The sequence below is a fragment of the Trachurus japonicus genome, chromosome 18 (assembly GCF_045865225.1).
Source record: "Trachurus japonicus isolate A0001 chromosome 18, Traja_1.0".
Taxonomy (NCBI): Eukaryota; Metazoa; Chordata; class Actinopteri; order Carangiformes; family Carangidae; genus Trachurus; species Trachurus japonicus.
The window spans coordinates 23,780,012-23,802,437 of NC_140924.1; the positions used below are offsets into that span (position 1 = coordinate 23,780,012).

General features: G+C 43.0%; 1 protein-coding gene across 1 annotated transcript in view; it reads left to right on the top strand.

Annotated features, from left to right (window-relative positions):
• The first annotated feature begins 1,449 nt into the window (after nucleotides 1-1,449).
• The window catches only part of LOC146969384 (mitogen-activated protein kinase kinase kinase 11), a 60,228-nt gene continuing 39,251 nt past the window's right edge, over nucleotides 1,450-22,426 (top strand). The window contains exon 1 of the mRNA XM_085758996.1: nucleotides 1,450-3,415. Coding sequence (XP_085615122.1) covers nucleotides 2,659-3,415 — 757 coding nt within the window. The 5' untranslated portion in view covers nucleotides 1,450-2,658. The remainder of the gene's footprint in view (nucleotides 3,416-22,426) is intronic.

Below are 22,426 nucleotides of genomic sequence, written 5' to 3' on the forward strand. Positions count from 1 at the left end.
GGAAAAATGTGGCAAAAAGGAATTCCCTTGACCTTTTTCAAAAATAAAAGCCTTTAATGATGTGCCTACTTGAAAAACACACGTTAAAAATGTACCTTAGTGTTTTATGCCAGGCTGTGGCCTTGATCAGAGGGCACTGGTAACCAACTCATTAACATATGCACACTCAGCTCCATACCTGAGGCTGATTTGAACTCTCTTTGAGTGTTTTGTTGCTGAACTTTCAACATGGTATTTATGTCAAACTGTACACAAAGGAAAAATAAAATTTCCCTTTAAAGTGAAACTGAAATTATTATCTACACAACAACAAGCAACAACAGTCATTATTGCAACAGTTATTTCTGAGGCAAAAACAAGCAGAGAAAGAAGAAAGAAAGAGAATCATGTTTCAGCAATAGGATCATGAAGCGTAAGCCTGACCCTCTGTGTACAACTAATAGTTCTACTTAATGAGCTAAAAGCTGAAGTTGGCTCATTATAACTTTGATGCTATTATATTACAGCCTGTTGATTTACAACAAGAAAACCCCAATCCAATGAGTTTGAATACGATTGAACAGTGTGTTTGGTAGAAAAGGAAGTGCAGAAAAAGTGCTGTATTCTTTTTTTAGTGAAAAGTGTTCTGTTTTTTGAACATTTTTCTTCCTCTGCTTCATTTTAGCACCTGTTACCACCAACGTAAAGTGAGACATAATAAAACAAAAATGTAGGCTAGTTCAATTTTCAAAATAATAGCCAGATTAAATCACGTTTCATTGTCCTAAAAATAGCACACCATAAAATAAGAAGATATAGTAGCTATAGGATAGTATCTCAGTCAAGTCAACACAGTGATAGCCTAGTATTGTTTATAACTTTAACTCTTCATTTAAATTAGCCGCTACAACACTTCCTCATACATTGTTTTCTTTTGTGAGTAGTTTTTGTGAACTTGACAGACCTGTGGGCTTGGCCTGTTGCATTGTGAAGCTCACAGCTTGATGAAAATGAAAGGAAATCATGATTCCAAAATAAAAGTCCCGTAAATTCATGAATACACAAGTTCTCCACAGAGTCATGCACATTCTTTTCTATAAATCGTGTAATAAATTACGATTCTTCATTGCAATTGAAACAAGAATCAGGCAAATATGACCGAACATCGATGATAGTTTAATTAAAGGAGTCATTATCACTCTGGGTGACCTTCCTCTCCTAATCTGGGCATAGCTAGCCTTCATGAAAATGTCAAAAGTCATCAGAGTTGAACAGCTGTTACAGCTGGATTTCCTGGTTAGAGTTTGTTTGAGTGATGACTTACCAAATGCAATTGAATGAGCTGCTGTTTACGTGCAAAACTTGAGCAAACTAATAAACTTGCTACTTTATCACGGTTTTATTTTGAAAGCGACGACCGGATATCTCCTCACAGATCTTGTCTAACTCGACGGTGGCCTGTCATCTGATTCTTTTCCTGTTGGGAGAGAAAAAGTTTTGAAACCCCACCCTCCACTGACTGTAAGCACAGACGTAGCAGTGGTTCGAGGTCCTGACGAGAGAGCGCTGACCGAGGAAGAGGACCGTGTTCAGGAGTTGTGATGGAGTTCTGGTGCTGTTCGGACACCGACTGTAACAACCCCGCTGGGCCGGAGCAGGCCACGCGCTCAGCTCCACTGAGGGACTAACTAACGGCGTTTGTTTTTACTGCGCGTCTCTCCCGTCAGAGTAAAGCAGAGCAGCTTTGGATAGCTCTTCCTGTTACAAAGTCGGCGGTTCGTGAGTTTTATGTTATGATAAAAGCCAGCTCATTGTGTGTTTGTGATAAGACCGTTATTATGGAGACTCTCGCGGAACGGGATGCGGGATTTCCTGCGGCAGCGCCGCAAAGTTGCGGTCCAACGCAGTTACTGGAGATTTGAGCTCAATAATGCGAACTGGTCAGCCCTGAAACTTGTAAAACACTGGTTGTCTGGACTGAATGCTCCTTTCCTGCTATTCTTCTTCGCTGCTCAGCGCTTCCTGCTTGTGGTGGCCACTGCACTTGATGGCTAAAAATACTTAAAACTCAAAATGGATATCTGAAAGATGTGGGAATCATAATTTGGCGCTGCATTACAACACTTGAAGTATTTTACAACAAGTTTGGAGCCATTTTTATTTTTGTCCATATACTTTTAGTCTTTATAATCACAACTCAACAGGTGGTGATTTAGAATGAGGGAGGAGAAGAGCTAATTTGCTCATAATGAGGTGATTGAAGAGGCTTTTAAGTACAGGCCGGTGAAATGATATTGTGCTCAAACCATGTGTTGGGAAACCACATACCACATCACTTACACAGAGAGAAATCCAGTGGAGACAGTGCTGCCTTTCTAAGCTTTGATACACTTAGCTGTCACCAAACTAAAGCAGTCTTGACTGTTTCTGGATTTTTTATTTTAAATGGAGAGCATTGCATTTCATGTTAGGATGAATGAAAGACACTTCAGTTATCTCTGAATCCTCTCCTGAAGCCCACTTGTTGGTCAAGCTCTTGAATACATTTCACTGGTCCCTGATGAACCAACAAGAAAGACAGGAAAGGGAGCAAGGCGCAATAAAGTACTCCTTTGTACTTTATTTTCAAACACTTGGGGTGCAATATCAGATCCAGTCAAAACATCTGCTTGAGGCTCCATGGAGCCACTGAAGAACATATTCAGCCGTGGCCCACTATCGAACTGGAAGAATTTGGAACAATCACAAAAAGGGAACTTCACCAATCCTGTGTGGACGGCTTTATTTGACTATGAGGCATCCTGTAAAGATGAACTCACCTTGCGGAAAGGAGACCTCGTCGAAGTTCTCTCTCTGGACTCTGAGATATCAGGGGACGAGGGCTGGTGGGCGGGGAAAGTCAACAACAAGGTTGGGATCTTCCCATCCAACTATGGTTCCTTCAAGCCAAGTGGGTATGGGAAGCTCCCGGGGACCACCGTGGTTGGTGAGCTCGGCCCGGCCGTGGTGGGGGAGTTCGACCCGGAGGTGGTGGATTTCCGGGAGCTGAGCCTGGAGGAGGTCATCGGAGTCGGGGGATTCGGGAAGGTGTATCGCGGTACCTGGAGAGGAGGGCTGGTGGCCGTGAAGGCCGCCCGTCAAGACCCGGACGAGGACATCAGCGTGACGGCTCAGAACGTGAGGCAGGAGGCGCGTCTGTTCGCCATGCTCACCCACCCCAACATCATCACCCTGAAAGGCGTCTGCCTGGAGGAACCCAACCTGTGCCTCATCATGGAGTACGCCTCGGGCGGGCCGCTCAGCCGGGCCTTGGCGGGGCGTCGCATCCCGCCGCACGTTCTGGTCAACTGGGCCGTGCAGATAGCCAAAGGGATGTTGTACCTACACAGCGAGGCCATCGTCCCCGTCATCCACCGGGATCTCAAGTCCAACAACAGTAAGTCGTTCATCAGGTGAACCCTGGCAACACACTACATGCCAGTGACGGAACATGTTGTATTAGTTGCTGAATTAATCTTTTAATGTTTACAAGGCCATATCCAGAACAAAGGTGCCCTTTTAAACCCTCAACACACTGAAAGGCCTGTGGCCCGGTACAATTATTAACTCAAACATCTCATTAGTCTGAGAAATTGAATTTTCTCTTTATTTATAATTCCCTAGCATAATTGCTCCAGCCAGTCATTGTTGTAAACTTATATATCAACTTCATCCAGACTTATAGGTCAAGATCATGACAGAGCATTTAAGATTAGCTGTACAACAACAGCACATCTGTTTGGATTAAGGTCCAGTCACTTGACTCCTGGGTTGTAAAAGGTAGACCAAGGCTACAGGGACAGAAAAGCCTGCTGCAAATATGTGTTGATGATAGCATGAAATGCCATGCTTTGCTGGCAAAGGTCAGGAATTTAAGAGGAAGCTTTCCATCTCAGCACCGTCACTACGTGCTATCTGGACTGTTTGGGGGCGGCGGGAAATGACTTTGTTTTGGGGCCTTGTGGCCGACACCCACACATTGGACCTTGTCCTTAAAGCAACACTGCAAATAACTCAGTACTGTAGTAACTGAGAATATGACCTTATTTAGGAACACCCTTGATCTGAGGTTTGTTTAAAGAATACAATCCCTATTCAACACATCAGGAATACCTTCCTCCCACACTTCCTTCATCAGTTCCATCTTTCTCACTCTTGAACGAGTCGGCCTTCCTTCTGCATCTGCTGTTTCACCCCTATTTATCCTCACCCCTGTGTCCGTTCCTTTCCCAGCAAGACCTCTCCACTAGAAAAATATCTCCCGCGGAGCAAAGAAAGGAGAGTTATGTTAATATAATCTTTGCATATGAGGCAGGTCAGAGTGAGCACAATCGCTCTCTCTGTGCACCAGGAGATGGTATCACCCTGCTGCCTCCTCCTGCCTCTTGTTTTTTAATTCTTGTCTGAATCTTTGTCCCTGGCCTGTCCCTACACGTCTCCATACAGCCATAAGTCTGCTGTGCCACTGAGCAATATCCTGTTGTGGTGGTGCAGGGGGGAGGAGGCGGATGGGAACAGCAGGCATTGTAGTGCGTTGAGGGAGGGGAGGGGGGGGTTGCATTTCAAACGACGCCCCATCAGTCTTGACAACAATGTGCCACGGTGTATGTGAGGTGCTGATAGATTTAATGCACAGGTGCAGGAGCATCTCCACACAAAAGGCAAAATAGTAACGCAAAAATCAAATTGCGAGGCTACACAGTACAAAATGTACTTCGACATCAATGGCGAGCCTCAGATTATGGTGTCAGTTCCTCAGAATAATGGTGCAAGTTCTTCTTTCTTGAGCTGCCATTTTGCACCAGCACTCTGCAGTGATACAGGAAGAAATCAGTCACAGTCAAGGCAGAAACCCCATGTCCAAGTCAAGCCATAAGTGAAAGACAATGCAGTGCAGATGAGGTAGGTAAAGGTAGTCCAGGAACACCCCTTTTTATGACAATATGATGGTAAAAGATCCTTTTATTTTTATCATATGAAGTATCAGCATCATATTAACTCAATTCAAAATGCTAGCAACATATAAAAAACAAAGGGGAAACTTTTGACCATCTGGGCCAGCTGTTACAGTGATGGATTAAGGTGAGTTGTCATTATCCCTCAGGAGTTGCAGATTTAGCTAATGACCAGTGCAGAGCCGTGGCCTTTTTTTGAAGATGCTGATGAAGCAGGAACACTGAAGACGGTGCACGGTGCGTTGTTTGGGTTCAAGCCAGAGGCCGTAACAGGAACAGCACAGGAAAGAGAGGAGAGGAGCTTCTTTGTGTTACTATAGTGTGTGTGTGTGTGTGTGTGTGTGTGTGTGTCGGTGGGGGTTGGATTTTCACACCTTGCACACTCATTTTCTGTTTTTAACACCGTGTGGTTATATTAAAGGACAATTCCAGGCGAATTCAACTCAGGGGTGTATTTTCATATCATTTTAGGTCTAAAAGAATGAATCTGAAGATTTTCAGTTTAAGTTCCGCTGTTTAGGCTGTTTCCAGCCCTCAAAGCCGCAATTTTTTTCCACAGACAGCATCAGATGGCTACTCAGACATGCACCGAGAAGTTTATTTACTTCAAGCAAGCCGACATGTTTGTAAAAGTCGATCTAATTCAAAGTCTCCCGGAGTCTCGCGCGAGCCCGAAGTTGCAGTGCTGGTGTATTCAGGCGCAGTAGGAGCTACCGCTTGTGTCATAAACACAGGAATATCAACTCTTTACTTGCTTGAAGTGTACATTACACTATACAGCGTCAGATGGCTACTCAAAGATGCGCCGAGAAGTTTTTTTTACTTGAAGCAAGTAAAGAGTTGATATTCCTGTGTTTATGACACAAACGGTAGCTTTTCCCACTGCACCTGAACACACCGAGCACGGCAACTGGGTCTCGCGCGAGACTCCGGGAGACTTTGAATTAGATCTAGTTTTACAAACATGTCGGCTTGCTTGAAGTAAATAAACTTCTCGGTGCATGTTTGAGTAGCCATCTGACGCTGTCTGTGGAAAAAAATTGCGGCTTTGAGGGCTGGAAACAGCCTAAGCAGCGGAACTTACATCCACTCCCATTCATTGCTGCCGTGGTGATGCACGGACAGACGCAACTACCACAAAACAGGAGCAATTAAACTGAAAATCTTCAGATTCATTCTTTTAGACCTAAAATGATATGAAAATACACCCCTGAGTTGAATTCGCCTGGAATTGTCCTTTAATGTGGTTTCAACCGTGCTCTCCTGCAGGAAACCTGTGATGAAAATCTTAACAAAAAATCTTTGTTATGGTAGTTCTTGTGCAGTAGGAAAAAGAAAAAGAAAAGATTTAAAATTGCAAATTGAGTTTGGTGTGGGATTTTAATTTTAGGCCACATGAACACAGCCCTGAGGAGAGCTTCAAGAAACATCAGAGAGACTAAGCATCAGTCAGACCCAGACTCAGAGGAGTCTGTAGAGACCAGAGTCCAAGACTAGCAAATGTATGAGAATGGTAGGCACAGTTAGCATCTTTGATTTGTTTCTGTTTTATATTATCTCGTTAGTTTGTGACAATGAAACTCTGAAATCCAACATTTTATTATAGTTCATTGCAATTTGTGGGGTGGTGGGTTGGATTCAATTACCTATTTTATTATTTTTCACTCTAAGACACCCCCACCCCCTCCCTCATGCTGACCCAAAGAGCATTGTTGCTTCGAATGCCACAGGCTGGTGCTGACGGTAACAGTCAGACCTCAGACCAGAGGGCAGCTATATGTGAGACAAAGGCTGTGATAGAGTTCCAAAAAAGCCTCAGACTTTGAACCACAGCCTACATTAGCTTTTTAGGCTAACATCTCTTATCACACCTCTGTGGACTTTGACTTGCTTAATGAGCAACCAGACAACATCCATCCCTGGAAAGTGCACCGCTGATGTCAGTTCTTACACTATGCAGCCAATTAGCTTGTCAGCTGTAGCACTTAAAATAACCTTGAGGTATTGCTCACCTTTAGATAAGAAATAATTCTTCAGTAGCACTGCAAACTAAACACGGCCTTTCATTGGCTTATAATCTATAGTTACAATTTAACGGAATAAAGGGGTGTCATTTATGCTGGAGTCATTGATTTTTCTATTATTTGGTTATTTATTTTAGCAGCTCCAGGACAGAACCTGAGCAGAACTTGGAGTTAATTTCCAAGAGATGGGCCATTTGGCTTAGAGAGCATGTCTCAAACCTTTTTAGCTAGACTCAAAAGTCTTCGTATTGGTTTTGTTTAGGCTTTGTGCACAGTGCTAACTTTGTTGCTTGATGCTGACTGTGTAAAAGTGTAAAGTGTAAAAACAAAACACTGATGCCTGTAAATGAGGGTGAATCATATCAATAAGTTTCGGGGCCCTAAAAACAAAACACAGAGCAGAGAGGTGTGAACCAGCTCTATGGTGCAGGGAAGAGCTGCACAGTCGGTAATCATTCTCTGTGGTCTCTTTACTGCAGACAGCCCCCCTCTCACAGCCACACACGCTAATCTGGGCAGCTCGTATCAAAATATTGATTAGCAAAGCTTCAAGTTTTCAGTAATCAACATTGCTGCAGCTGCACTCCAACCCCTGCTATCGGCAGCAGCAGCTTTCCAAAGCTCGCTCAGTCCAGCTGCCCTGTCCTTCCACTGTTAGCTATCTGCACAAAGCCTTCATACATCCAAAAACAGCTATAGGCATCACCACATGCCATAAAACTGTGCAGAGGCTTTAGTTAGAACTGGTGGGGAAAGTGCCAAGCTAAGCACTTGCTGGGCTGGAACTCACAGGAAGAAGCCATGGTTAGATCTTGGATCAACATGTCTCTCTCTTTTCTCTCTCTCCCTCTCGCTCTCTCTCTCTCTGAATCTGATACATCCCTCTGCCGGCATGTTTTCATTCAGGGCCCCCAGTGCCCCTCTCTGCAGCGCACTCAAAACATCCCCTGTCTGTGTGTGTGTGTGTGTGTATGTCTGAGTGTATGGGCGACTGGGTGTGTGATGTTTGCATGTGTGTGGTGAACTGCTCTCCTGTTACCACTGCACTTACATAAATACCAATATCCCTGTGTGCAGCAGGAGGACTTATGAAGGCAGTCCAGCCTTTTAGCTGTTTCTTTAGCTTGTTCTGAGTTATTTACAGAAGATAGTAGGAGAATTTCAACTTAATGAAACCTCAGCGTCCACCTGTGGTTTGTTAAGCAGCTGTAAGGTGTAGTTAGATGATAAGTGAGCCAGCATGGCAGTTAAACTGGTCATGAGGTCAAAGATAGAACATGATAAAGTTCCAGTCGGTTTAGGATCGACCTGCTGTCATTTTGCCACTCAGATCTTTTATTCACTGTCATGAAGTTGTATTAAAGCAGCAGTGAAATGTAAAAGCACCAAGATGGGGCTGTTTTACGTGGAGATATTTCTGTTCCTGCTGAGCTGAGTGAGCTCATTCAACTGGTCAGAGTCACATAGCATTTAAAGTCAGATAAGGGACGATTTGCCGATGGTTTCAATGATTTACTCAATGACTTGTTCCTAAGAACTTAGATTTTAGAGTCCCAGAACTGACCGTTGTGTCTGTGACATCAGCTCTAGGTGAACCGGTGCTATCTGAACTTGCCGTAGCAAGAAAATCCAACAAGAGTTCCGTTAGGGCTGAAGGTGATACATTTTTCATCTACTTGCACATGTGCAACCATTTTTTTTGTTTAACACTGGTGAAACATGGAAAGGGCCACTCAAAGAATTTGGAATTTGTCATTACAGGTGGCAGGCCAATGTGCATGAGGATCATGAATGTCCAGGAAATGTGAATATTTTTTTCTTTTCAAGTTGATTTACAGTGTGTGCCCCTAAATTTTCTGCTTGCACTCCTAAAATTAAAAAAAGGGACCACTGTGCTCCCTGTAAAAAAAAAAAAAGGTTAGTCTGGAGCCATGCACTTTTAGGAATCACTGGCACAACAAACTGTAGATGATAGGAAATTAAAGAAAAAGTATTGAAGGCAGCATAAACATTCAGCTGTGATTGGTTGTTCATGCAATGAGAAGGCAATAAGATGATACATGTAGTCCCTGTGCAAGACTCTTGGATTATATCTCATTTACTGTCTTCATGCATATGTCAGCTGCTATGGCAACTTTATACTATTGACATCATATTCATAATGCAACAAAAGGGGCAAATGGCATCATTCTTACCCCTACTTAACTCTGGGTAACTGGTGAAAAAATTCACATTAGAAATAGGAATCAAGCAGTCCTCAGGAAATGGAGTGTGGTTTATCTCTTCTGTGATTGGTCAGATGATAAAGAGGCTGGCTGTAGGTGGACTGTGTTTAATGTGATGCGGTTGAAAGCTCATGCAGAAAAAGGGAAATAAGTGGACTTTGGGTTGACATCCAGATCACCAGTCGCATGCAAAAGGATGTAAAGAAGTTATAATTAGAGCTGCAGTGACCAGCTGATGTTTGTAAGTGAAGAATAAGTGGACTATTTTAGTATATTGTCTCTGTAGACAGTGATATCTTGATTTCACTATTCTACATCAGTTAAACATCTGGAAATTTGATTTCTGTATGTTTTGATTTGACAAACACAACACAAAGTGCAGAGTCAAGATGCTTCAGTGATATCTGGAACAAACTATGAAACTGTGGGGATAATAAGAAAAAGGAAAAACGTGTGCGTCACTGATAAAAACCCACTACCTGCTCACTGCTTTTACTCCAGGGCACTGTGATTGACCAGATGAATGAACAGACTGAGTATTTTCATCCAGCAGGAGGTGTACCCTGCCCTCAACACTTGAGTCTGACAGAAAGTGCATCATCATGAAGTTACACATCCATAAACATGACTGCGTGTTCAGTGCCAGTCTGCTGAGGTTTCTGGGGTGTCCTGTGAGGAAGTGGAGGAGGAGGTCACCTGGGGTAGAGCTGTGTGTCAGGGGGTGATAAGGCAGAGAGCTTGTTGGGTTAGCTTAACTGATCGTGCTGGTTATCGTTTCCCCACCAACTTAACACAGACACAATCCAGAGATCCATGGCTCACATCAGATTGAAGAGTTTCCCAAATAAGAATAAGAATATGAATTACTTTAAACCCCCAAAAGTAAATTCACATAACGTACGTGATATAACATGTATCGCATATAAACATGGAGAGAATTTAGCTGAAGGTTTTTCCGTGCTAGTGCTGATAATAGTGTTTTTTAGATTTTTATGTTGAATTTTGAGCATTTTTCTGACCTCAAGGTAAAATTCAGATTTGCACTAAATTCATGCTTTATTTAGCAGCTGACTGTTATTAAAAGATTGATATCAGCTTCATTAGAAAGCTGTGTGTAGGACCCATAGGAAAAACCTCCATGCACCGCCAACATCCAGCTTATAGGTGTTTTTCCCTCAGTTCCTCACAGTGGGTTCTGAATGCAGATGTTGGCAGGTGAGGTGGCTGTAGGAGGCAGAGAGTGTTGCAGTCTGACATCACATTAATATTCACTGCAGGGATTTTACACAAAAGGTGTGAGACTGAGACTTTGTAATAGATACAATTAACAGTATGCAGGATATTTTTGATTGACACACAAAATCTAGGAAAACTAGAGTAAGTAATACTTCATTCAGGTCTTCATTCAGATTTTCAATACAGTTTTTAAAAATGTTTTAAGTTTCAGCAGCGAGCACACACCGTGCATCTTCTCCGAAATTTTCATTTCTTTAGTTTATGGAGTTATTATGTGACTACTGTTTCCAGGGCAGAGCAGCTAAATCTCAGTTAAAACTCACTGTGAAGTTAATGTAAGAAATTAGGGTTGTGCAAAATGATCCAAATCTAGATATGCCCAAATGCATTATTTTAAATTATGGTATGCACCATGGTTATGCTTCAGGTTACAAAAAATATTTTCCACACAAAGTTAGCACGCTTACTATAACTTATTTTAAGATAATTGCAACTCCAATATTTACCAAAATAATTGCCTATGGTTCAGCCCTGTCAGAAATAATAATGAAAACTGTCAAAGCATGACTCCAATCTAAAATACTGCACTGCATCAAATTCCTACACAAAGTTCAACAACTATTTGATTAAATTACACTTTATGCTGACATTTAAGTGTTAATAATGTGATTTTGGTCTAGAATGACATTATCTCCACCATATAGCTGGTGTTTTCATATTATTCACCACCACTGCATAAGTAGAAAATGATTTGTGTGCCCACACAGTGACAGTACACCCACACTGAGTCATGACAGCTGCAGAATGTGTATGTTTTTTATATACAGTCCACGGTGTGTATGTGTGTGTTATCCAAGCAGGATGACTGAGGGCCAGAACAACTCAACTGCAGGGGAGGAGGAGAGAGAGAGAGAGAGAGAGGAAAAAGAAAAGAAAAGAAAAGCAGACACTGGAAGGTCAGAGCGCACAGGAAGTAGAGAGGTTTCCAAAGCTCAGGCAGAATGAAATCTGTTATTGTTTTTTCCTCCACTCCCGGTCTGAAGCCTCGTTCTCAGCCTCGGCCTCGCTGCTCGATCACAAGACAGTTCCCATGCAAACTGGGAAAAAAACCTACACAGTCTAGTTGGTGTAGGAGAAGATGTTGTGAGGATTCAGACCCACTTGTTGCAGAGCAAAGTGAGCATGTGACACATCAGTGTAGTTATACTGACTCTTACCAGGGCCATTGCTAGGAATTCTGGGGCCCCTGAAAGAATACTAAAGTGGGCCCCTGTCTTTTCCACTTTTTTTCTTAGACTACGTATGTAATATCATTTTTTATTTATCCCACTTTGTTTTGATGCTAATACAGCATTACTATGAATGTTAGTCAGGGTCATATGCAGAATAATTCAGTCATACAAAGATTAGACTACTGAGGTTTTTTGTGGGCCCTACTGGGCGCTGGGCCCCTAGAATTATCATCACCTTTCTCCCCTATACAACGGCCCTGCTCTTACCATTGCTGTTCAGTTCCCTAATCTTTGAACTTGTAGAATAGATGGATGATTTCATGCAGCTGTTGGTCTACAGGAGCAGCTCCACTATTACCCACTGAATTACAAAACTCCAGAACATATTCATCCTGAAAATGATTATTTTGTACTGGAATGTAATGGAGAATTGGCTGTTTTATATTCTGCTGATATATGTAGCTACTTTGATTTTTAGATTTTTGGGCTGGGCTATTATGTGTGTTATGTGAGGACGAGGATGAGCGAAGTATGGGTAGAACTATGGGTGCAGGGATATTTTTGGAATTTCACTTTTGTTTTCTATCTCACCCATAACTTTCATGTGCAGTATGTTCCAGTTTCCTCTTGTGACAAAAACACATCACACAATATCACACTGTGTCAGACATATAAAAATAACACACTGAACTCACTTTCAGTATAGTTAGAACCAATCCAGACACAGACATTTAGTGTCTCACTGAACTGGTATTGAGACACAACACTGATGAAATAAGTAATTGGTATTTCACGTCATAAAAGAAACATATCTCTGTAATAATGCATAATTGATCTCCAAAAATAGTTTTCATGTTGTGAATGTTTGCGTGTTTGTGTGGGTGAGCCCACCGACTGTCTCAGGAACAACAGGTGCGAGTCCTTTGACGGATGTTTTGACTGAAACCACACTGAAGTCAGGAAATATCAGATCAAAATGATGAGGAAATGGTTTTATTAACACTTCATCTGCTGATTGCTTTATTGATTTTAGATCCACCATTTAGTCCAGGCCCAGAAGAGAAAACCAGTTTGACTAAAACAAATCTGATCTACACTTTAGGAATGTAACAGTGGTGGCATGAGCGCATGAATGGGAGTGTAAAGTAGAGTGTAAAACTGTTTATGCACAGATAGATATGAAGTAGTAATGGGAAACCTTTAAGCAGCAGTTTACCTTCACACACATGAGGGAAAATGTTGAAAAGGAGCTCAGTGCAGTGCATTTTCTCTCATACCTGGTTGTGTTTAATTGGTTGTGTTTGCCACCAGCACCTTGACCTCAGAGCTCCTGGGGTCGGCCCAGTTATGGCCCTCCTGCCTGAGACTCCAGTAGAAATGGCGCTAATGGAGGTTAATTTTAAACGCCAACACAGTGGATGCTTGTTAATAAGTGACCGTTTTCAGGAGCTCTCTGTCTTTCCCTCAGCAGTGGGTACTTTGTTCAGGGAGTCATTTATAACCCCCCCCCTCTGTCAGGGTTAATGTGGAAACAGAATATTCCTCTGGGCATGTTTAGCGTTGTCACTGACGATGAGTGTGCCAGCATGTGTTTGATAGAAACTGGTTTGTCAATGAACATTAAATAACAAACACCAATTTTGACCCACCCTGCTTGTCTTACTTGTTAAAGAGCTGAATGGGTCAATCAACACGTTGTTTTATTTACTTGAAATTAGAGATCATTCACTCGTCAGCCTGAAAAAGAAAGAGCTGATAGACGTTTCTCAATGTGTCCTGTGGTGAACGGGCCCTTTTTAAGTGTTTCAACATGCCATGCAAAGTAATTTAATGACTGCGCCACAATAAAAACAACCATTAGGGATATCTGGTTTCTGTGGTGTCGTGGTGGAACGTGAAATGCGCTTCGACCTGAATCGCAGCCGTATCTTCGCATGCATCAAACGAGGAAGAAATGCCACCTCCGAGTGTTTTGCAGATTCAGAATCTTCTATTTATAGTTGAGTCAGCTGTGTTCTGGTTTGTAAACTCGCTGACATTACCTAATTCCTGCTACACTCAGTGAACCGGCCTGTTGTGTTGCCCCCCCGATGCTGAGCTGAGGCGAAACTCCAGCAGAGTACAGCGCCAGTTTCACCGTGAGATGACATCTTGTGCACCATGATTATGCCCTATCACACACTCTCTCTCTCCTGCTCGGCTCGCTCGCTAGTTGCCTGGTCAGAGGTTGCCAGACTGTCTGTCAGCCTATGGCCTCGTCCCTCAGGGGACAAAGCTCCTGTTCTTCCTGGGGAAAGCCCCCACCCTGCCGGAATTCTCCCCTCGCCTACGGGTGCAGGACAGGGAGGGGTGGGGGTGGGGGGGGGGGTTGGGGGGGCAGGAGGAAGGTAGAGAAAGGACAGAGGAGGCTTAGGTTGAACTAATGTCAGTTTTTAAAAGGATCTTTGCATTAGTGAGACTGCTTTACATTCCACCGTGTCTATAGAATTTTGACTTTTCATACTTTTTTGTGTCTTCAGTTATTTTCTGGATAGAAAAATACACACACAACACCAGATCGGATCAGCAGTGCCCTGATTACTTTCAAAATTGCATATCAGTCCAACAATACCAGACATTGGCGAGTGAGGAATGATAGCATGCATAGGAAAATGCGCTGAGAGATGGAGATGTTGAATGTTGAAAGAGCGTTGAATTATAGAGAAAATGTAATTAAGTGAGGTGCAGAGTGAAGAGGCAGAGAGCGGCTCTGTGGAGTTGACTTTTTGTTTCTGGCCTGGACGGTTAGAGACAGACTGTTCTGCAGCTGAAGGTTACAGCCTCTATCTGCCCGTACTCTACTGTCCAACACTAGTGCAAATGTCCAAGAGCAGCACAGACTTCTGCTCCTTTTGAATGTCAGGGGGTGTAGATGGAAGTTACTGATCTGACGTCTGTGAAACTTTCTGTTTTTATCCATCACATACAGTTTACAATTATAACAGTGGCAGATTTTACACTTTAAATGTGTAAGTGTTACTGTTGTTAGGCTACTTAGGTAACGGCTCCGCTGTCTGATAGCAACACACTGGGGGCCTCCAATCTACCTGCAGGACTTATTGCTGGGCAGATGGTGTATTATTACCTCTTGTATTACAAAGACAAAGATGTGTCAGTCACCACTGTCTGCTGCCAGCCAGAGGCCACTTTGGTGGCAGAGAAAACCTACAAATAGCCTCTTAGAAATAAGTTTTTTTATGCATTTGCAATTTTGTGAGGGGAAATAGATTAAGCTCACTTTCCCTGTTAACTGCTTGAAAATACAGTGTCCACTTGACTTTTTTTTATTGTTTTTTTTTTTTTAAGTATTTTTTGGGGGGCTTTTTGCCTTTTGATAGGATAGCCTCTGCATGTGGTGCCTGCTCAACCCACTGGGGTAGCCTATACGGCGTCCCAACTTTTTAATGTTTAAATGATACATTTAAAAATGATCTATTTTTAAAAAAGGGGTTAATACACACTTGAAGGCTGCAAACATGATATAATGCTCAGTGACTGAGTTTAAAGATAATGGATTCCAGGCAAAAATGCAACAAATTTGCTAGCTTGGAAATAAGGAAACAGCTATTATCATATTAAGGAAAAATGTAACTCACATAATCCTGCATTGTTTCCTGGCTTTTTTACTTGTTCATCTTTTAAACACAAGAGAAAGCCTGCAGCATGAGGGCTAACCAGTGTTAGCATAAGGCTGTTAGCGTCCAGGATGGGCCTCCACACAATGAAGTTGATCTGATTTAGTATAACTGACTTTAGCAATTCTCTCCTGTGTCTGCTGTAACTTCCTAGAAATACAAGGGCACTGCTTTGGTAGTGATGTCACAATAAATTCTCAGAAATGATTTGACGCTGTTTTGTTTTTTTCTCCCGAAGAGTTGAACTGATTTGCACAAGGCTGCATTTTACTCAGCTGTTATGAAATAGACCTAAGGCTGTTGTTCAATGACGCGAAGAACGTAGGGAATGTAAATAGTCCGTATTGGGGTTGGGATGGATGAAGTTATGCTTTAATCAACCCTGGAAGGTCCCATGAAAACCCCTCCCACACACTGGGGTCCTTGCTAAGGTAACTGCTGCGGGGTTGAGTCAGCCCCGACACCAAACCCATATCTAGGCCACCGCTGGTAGGAGTCATGTCTGCTACTGACACACTCTTGTTTCTGAACAACAAACAATGCTAAACAGAGTCCCGTCGCCATGGCGATCAGTCACGGTGTTTTCGTGGCAACATTGTCGGTGTCGCCTCTCTATCAGGAAGATGTTCTGTCTGGGCAAACCGATCTAGTCGTGATACCGGCCGTTATCCTTTTGAAGGGGGGAGCTGGATTTCCTGCTCCGTTTGGCACTTTTGTAAACACACCTCTACAAAATGTGATACCAGGAGGGAGGATGTAGATAAGGAAAGAGCTCATGTATCCTTCATGTTATGAGCTCAATACAATCTTACATTTTCCACTCTTTCTCTAAATCCCCGTGTCCCGTATCCACTGATGGCGCTGCAGCTATTTGCTACTCGTTGCGGGCGTGAGGGTGGCTGTGATCCCATCCACAACACTTTTAAGCTGAAACTTTTTTTTTCCAGTACCGTTTGGGAGGATGTCAGCAGCAGGGCTTCAATGTTATGTGGGTCAGTGGCTGATTTGGACAGAGTGTGTTGCCACATGCTGTCCAGTAAGCAGCTGACTAACGCAGCAGTCGTCCACATTGTAACAGTGGTGGTGAGAGGAGGAAGGCCCAACGGGGCTGAACTGTGGATGCACTCTGCCTCAGCTCAGGAAGTGCAAGAAGAATGTGGTGTGTATGTGTGCTGAGACTGCTGAAACGCTTTCATTGCTCGCATCAACGTGCATGCATGTGTACTTGGTTGCATGTCTTTCTGTGTGTGTATGTTGTGGACCCATTGTGCACATAAGTGTGTGAAGGTGGCTTATAAAAGCAGGAGTTATGTATATTTGCTATGCATATGTGGGTTGGGTAATAACAGGTGCCTGTGTGGCTTTACAATAAATCTGCTCTTGGACCTGTTCAATTTTTTTATTGGATGATGTATAAAAAAATGTATTTGTTTATTTAGTCGGGACAATGCATATTAATGGACAGTGAGTGCAAGCGTACCCACTGTAAATACACTGGATTTAGCACATGTGCTAAATTACATCCGTAGTCCCCAAAACAATACAACAATTAACATAAAAAGTCCCTAAAGACAGAGGGCCAGTAGATAACAAAAGAAGTACATTTACATTGTTACAGGAGGGTTGGACATGATTCTTTGAATTGTAAAAAAATATATATAATCTATACAGTTGCGATTAACATGATTCATTGAAATATAAAAATATATATCATGATAAACAATCTTAATTGTCAAGATCATTTTATATCTTTTATATCATTTTATGCAGCTCAAATACTGAGTAGCATTTTAAGTTTTTAGCCTACTAACTTTTCATTTTTAAGAATATTGTTTTTAAAATTAAACATAAATAATAAAAATGAAAGTTATACTGGCATGATTGTATCAATGGGCTTTCAGTTCTTCAGTGATTTACCTATAATAGGTGGTGGTGCAGCATGTGTGCATGCAGTACTATTCTTCATAGCTCCAGTCTCCCAGTCTACTGATGTTCCCTAAACGCCTCTCATGCAGACTATTGGTAGACAGGTGCTGGGCTGCTGTGCACAGAGGAGCCCACAGTCTCCACTCAGTTACTGCAGGTGTGTGGCCAAAAATGAGTCTGAAAAGAGTGTAGAGGAAGGTGTTGAGGTGAAAAGGAGTGATTTTATCTACCTGGGTGGGCTGCCCAAGTAGAGCCTATGTATTAGAAATGCTGGCTCTCCTCTCTTATTCAGCTTAAACTCAAAATGTTCCCACACCCGAGCCGTGGAGTGCAGCTTTAAAACCGAGTCCATTGGAACTTATTCTTCTAAACTTTCTGTCTGGAATTATACAGTCCTCAGGGGAAAACACTTATTATCCTTCAGTCGCACGTTATCCTCAGTTCACCTGGTTCACTGAGGAGTTAGGTGAAACTCCTAGAACTCTATAATGAGTGTGATAACACTGCTTGTTATTCTGGCATCATGGGAATTTTCTGCAAACAAACACGCAGGAAATATCAAAGTCAGGACAGATTATCAAGGTCATATCCATATATCCTTTGATGAATATATAACATCATAATTTTGACAGGCCTATCTGTCACAGTGAGTGTGTGAGTGCTGGTGCATGCACTTGGTAGGACAGGCCTGTGGCTGAGGGCAGTTATTTTGCCCCGATTGCCAACATTTCTCATTGTGTGAACTTATTAATATCCCATGATAGACAAAATGCTTTCTGTGTGTTTGAGCACAGATTAACAAAATGCATATAATTTGAGTGTTAACTGTGTTTCATCTACAGCATTCTGCATCACTGCGTAGAGCAGGGCTATTCAATTACAAATTCAGTGGGGCCAGATTTTAAAACCGAGACCTTAAGCTGGGCCGGACATTTTCAGCGATCAAGTTATGACAAATGAGGGGCATTTTTAAAACCCAGCATTAGCTATTAAAAACAAATCTACACAGCCAGAAAAAAGAGAATAAGTCAATAATAGTAGGCTAGTAAAGGTGTAGCTGTTAATGCTTTGAATTGGAGGTTTTTTTTAGGAACTAAAAGTTTCCTACTGTCTGAGTTTCCACTGAGGTTTACAGCAGGGGGTTATGTAAATCACTAAATGTAGACTAGTCTTAAAATTAGGCCTAAAGATGAACAAAGATTTATTTTCTAACATATTTTGATTGGTGAAAAACAAGGAGCAAAAAGCCATTTGGGGCAAATTACTCTGGGAAAGTAGCTAGCTAATCAAGTTACTGTTATGATTCCATTGCAAGTAGGCTATTTAGTTGCGTTAAAATTAAATTATTGGTTACTTCATTCCCTCAAAAAAAAAAAAGGACAGCGGAGCATGGCGTGCTGTCATAGCCTGGCTCTCGCCAGACCCTTGTAGTTCCGCAAAGCTACGCCAGAGGCGCTACGCTCAGCTTCGCACAAGGGTCTGGACTCGAGGCCAATGCAAACTTCTTCCCCGGAGCAAAAAATAATGAACCAATCAGGATCGCCGGGCGGGACTTTCTGAGGTGTGACGTAGCGCTGAAGCGATTGTTTGAGTCAAACAACAATGGCGGCTCGCAGTGAGTGGCTGAAGTAGCACGTCATTCAAGATAACGGACAAGTGGTTTATCCAATCACATACAAGATTTTTTTTACAAGGCCCCGCCTTCTGAAATGAATCGCCTATGGAGCAGTCCCAGACCCTTGTGCGGAGCTCAGCGTAGCTTTGCGGAACTACAAGGGTCTGGCGAGAGCCAGGCTAGTGCTGTCACTGCGTGGACGGTGCTCATGTGTGACTGAAAGGAGTGGAGAGACTGGTGGAGTATTAACCAGCCACCACGGTTTATTGTTGGCTGATGGGAGGGCTGAGGATCGGTCAGCGTGCTCACCAGAAACACCGTGTCGTGCCACAGCGGCCCGGTGTGGAGTGACAAGTCTCCCCATCGGTCCCGGACCGACGAGGAGACTTGTCTCTCGCTGACCCGTAGCGCTGCGCACCACAGGACCACGGAGGGCAGCCTCGGCCGTCCGCCGCGGCGAAGCCTCCCGCTCCGTGACGAGCGGCTGTGGCCCGACACCGTGTTTCTGGAGAGCAGCTGAGCTGACCGCCCGGCCAAGCCTCGGTTCTACCGGTAACTTTCAAAACAACGCACTGACCGGGTGGGTTGGTTGCGTGTTGCTAGGCTGCGTTGAGTGGTGCATTCACTGTCTGAACTGCAGTAGGGATTTTGAGTTCTTGCAAAACGTGTTTCCCTCTGTGTGTTTTTTTTTGGGGGGGGGACCACGAGCCGGGCCACTCGGACATTGGGTCGGGGCCGGATGTGGCCCGCGGGCCGCCAATTGAATAGCCCTGGCGTAGAGTATATCATCCGTGTGTGTATGTGTGTAAGAGAAAATGAAATGTAGTGCGTGTTACGCCTTCAAGAAATCCTATAAAAGGCCCCCAGGCTTCAATATTTTTGATCTACAGTATTGGAAGTTTTTCTGATGATATCTCAACTTCTGTTTGACCCAGAGTTTAAATGAGGAAGTTTCACTGACTCCCTGGGCAGAGGGAGTCGTCTACACTCCAACAGAGTTACAGATAGTGTTGCATTTCCTAGAGAGCAGTAGATTCTACTTCTGACAGACTCAACAGATGGCAATTACTGTATAAGGCGAGTGCACTGTACCACTACACACAGGTGAAATTGGTTTAGACAAATCCAGGCTAGCTGTTGTCCTCTGCTTCCAGTTTTTAAGATAAGCTAGGCTACACCACATCTGTATTTAAAGGGATATTTTGAACATTTTGGCAAATTAGCCTATTGCCATAATCCTTATAGGCATAGGGGTAGGTTCATAGTGTAGTGCTATGAAATAATTGTGTATAATTATGTAATATTACAACACATGAAGCAAATACTCAGAACTACTTGCACTTTTGAAGTCACTCTGCCGAGCAGTCGTGTCTGGAATGTAGTTCCAGCTACACATTTGCCTCGAAAACAACTCTGTCTCGTAATGTTATGATTATTTCATAGTGCATGTTCAGGTCACAACTTCTCCACAAGAGAGTTTTGGAGTTGTTGGGACCTGTACCGTTCACCTCCATTGTGTTCACTGAGCAGCTTGCGTCTCTGCCCCGCTGATCTCAAAACAACATGCACCGATAATTAAAGGTAATGAACCTACTGCTATGACTATAGGAATAAAGGTAATTTTTGCCAACATTTGCCAAAATGTTGAACTGTCCCTTTAATGGACAGATATTGTGATATTGATCATATTATCCACTCATTCTTAGAAAGGAAGTGCGGTAGTATGTTTTCAAAATATTCAACTATTACATTACAGAGCAGAAGTGAAGTGGGTGGATGTGACATGATGCAGTAAATATCAACCAACTGTACATAGACAGTGGGGTCAAAGGTCAAACATTAGCAAAGATCGCCCTCAAGTCTTAAATAAGACATTGCTTTTGTCAAAGTTGGAATTAGGCTAAACACAAAAAGCACACACTGGATTTATGGAGTGATTCTCTTTGAATGCACGTTTGTGTCCAGCAATTAGTGCTTTCACCGCTTCAAAATATCAAGTTTGAATTAATTGGTGTAGCAAAGGCAGCAAACAGTCTCATCCTTACCCACAATTTTTCCGTCTGCGGTGTTGTGTCTAAAATCCTTCCCCTCATTACTTCTTGGGTGGTTTTGGTGTCATCATTATAAGCTCAGCACAGCTCACTAGGTTTCTCCATTAGTGAAGAGAACAGAGGGAGTCTACTTTACTGATAGGCCTGGCAGCATCCACTGCAGTACAGGCTCCTCAGCACTCATAGACTGTGGATTTTGAATTATCATGACAGTTGGAATAATTCACTTAATTTGATTTTATTTGGATAAATGGCCAATAAATATTATGACAAATGCGAAAAATGAAATTTGCTCATACAAAGCGGTACAACCTGACTGAGGATTTAAATGGTCCAGCAGTTATAGCACATCACATCAGCACACACCTGTGGGATTCAGCCTACGCCCCTGTTTGTGCGTGTCAAGCATTCATGTGTGCAAGCATGTGTGTCCCTCAGAAGCATGCCCACAGTGTGTGTGTGTGTTCGTGTGTTCGTGTGTACATGCACAGTGATTTCTCACACATAGCTCCTTGTGTGCAGCTGGGTGTTTTGCTAAAAAAATGGACACAGAATGTGAGTGTGAGTATCTGTTCGCCTATGTAGAATGAGTGTTTTGTGTGTGACTCTGTGTGTATGTGTGTGTATGTGCACCATTATCTATAATTCTGCTTTCTATGCCCAGGCAGCCACTTTTAGCCGTGCCCTGTCTCACTCAATCATATGATAACGATCAACATTCAGCGCCTCTTTCTCTCTTTCTCTTTTTTCATTCTCTTTCTCTTTTTTTCTTTCTCTCTCTTTTTTTCTTTCTCTCTCTCTGCAACCTCTGCTCACTTTACCACAGTATCTACACTTCCCTTCTGTCTGTCTCTGTCAGTGTTGGAAGCCATGTGACCCCTCTTAACCTCCACCTCCTAAAATAGCACCATGCTTATTGTGCACAATGAACAGGGAGCAGGAACAACAAAATCAGGTCCTGTTTGTGTTTTTTTTCCCCCTTCTTCTTTAAAAAAAACAAACCAGTCCAGTACCGGTGGCTAATTGGCTGATACCAGCGTCACTTCCTGGAAGCATGGCCAGTAAACACCTGGGTGGTAATAGAGGTGATTGACCAGGGCTTGTTTTTACCACTTGCTTACCGACAAGGGGACTAAAAAGGTGGAGCAAAGAATCTGTAAATGCCCCCCCACCCTCCTCCTCCTCCTCCTCCTCCTCCTCCTAACATGACCACCGCTCCCACCCCCTTCCTGAAGGCCTGTGGCATTGACAGAAACAATGAGTCAGCTGTAGAATGGACAGAAATTGATTTTCTGCAGAAAGGTTAAATGAACAGGCACTTTTCTCCCTCACTGTGGAGCTTGTTTTTGTTTTGGCCGTCGGCTACTATTGAGATTTTGAAGTCTGCGCCTCCTTCTGGGACGCAAGTCGATCTCTGAGATTGTGATGGACGTACCTTAATGCAGTTTTTTCCGCCCCCCCCATTTAAAA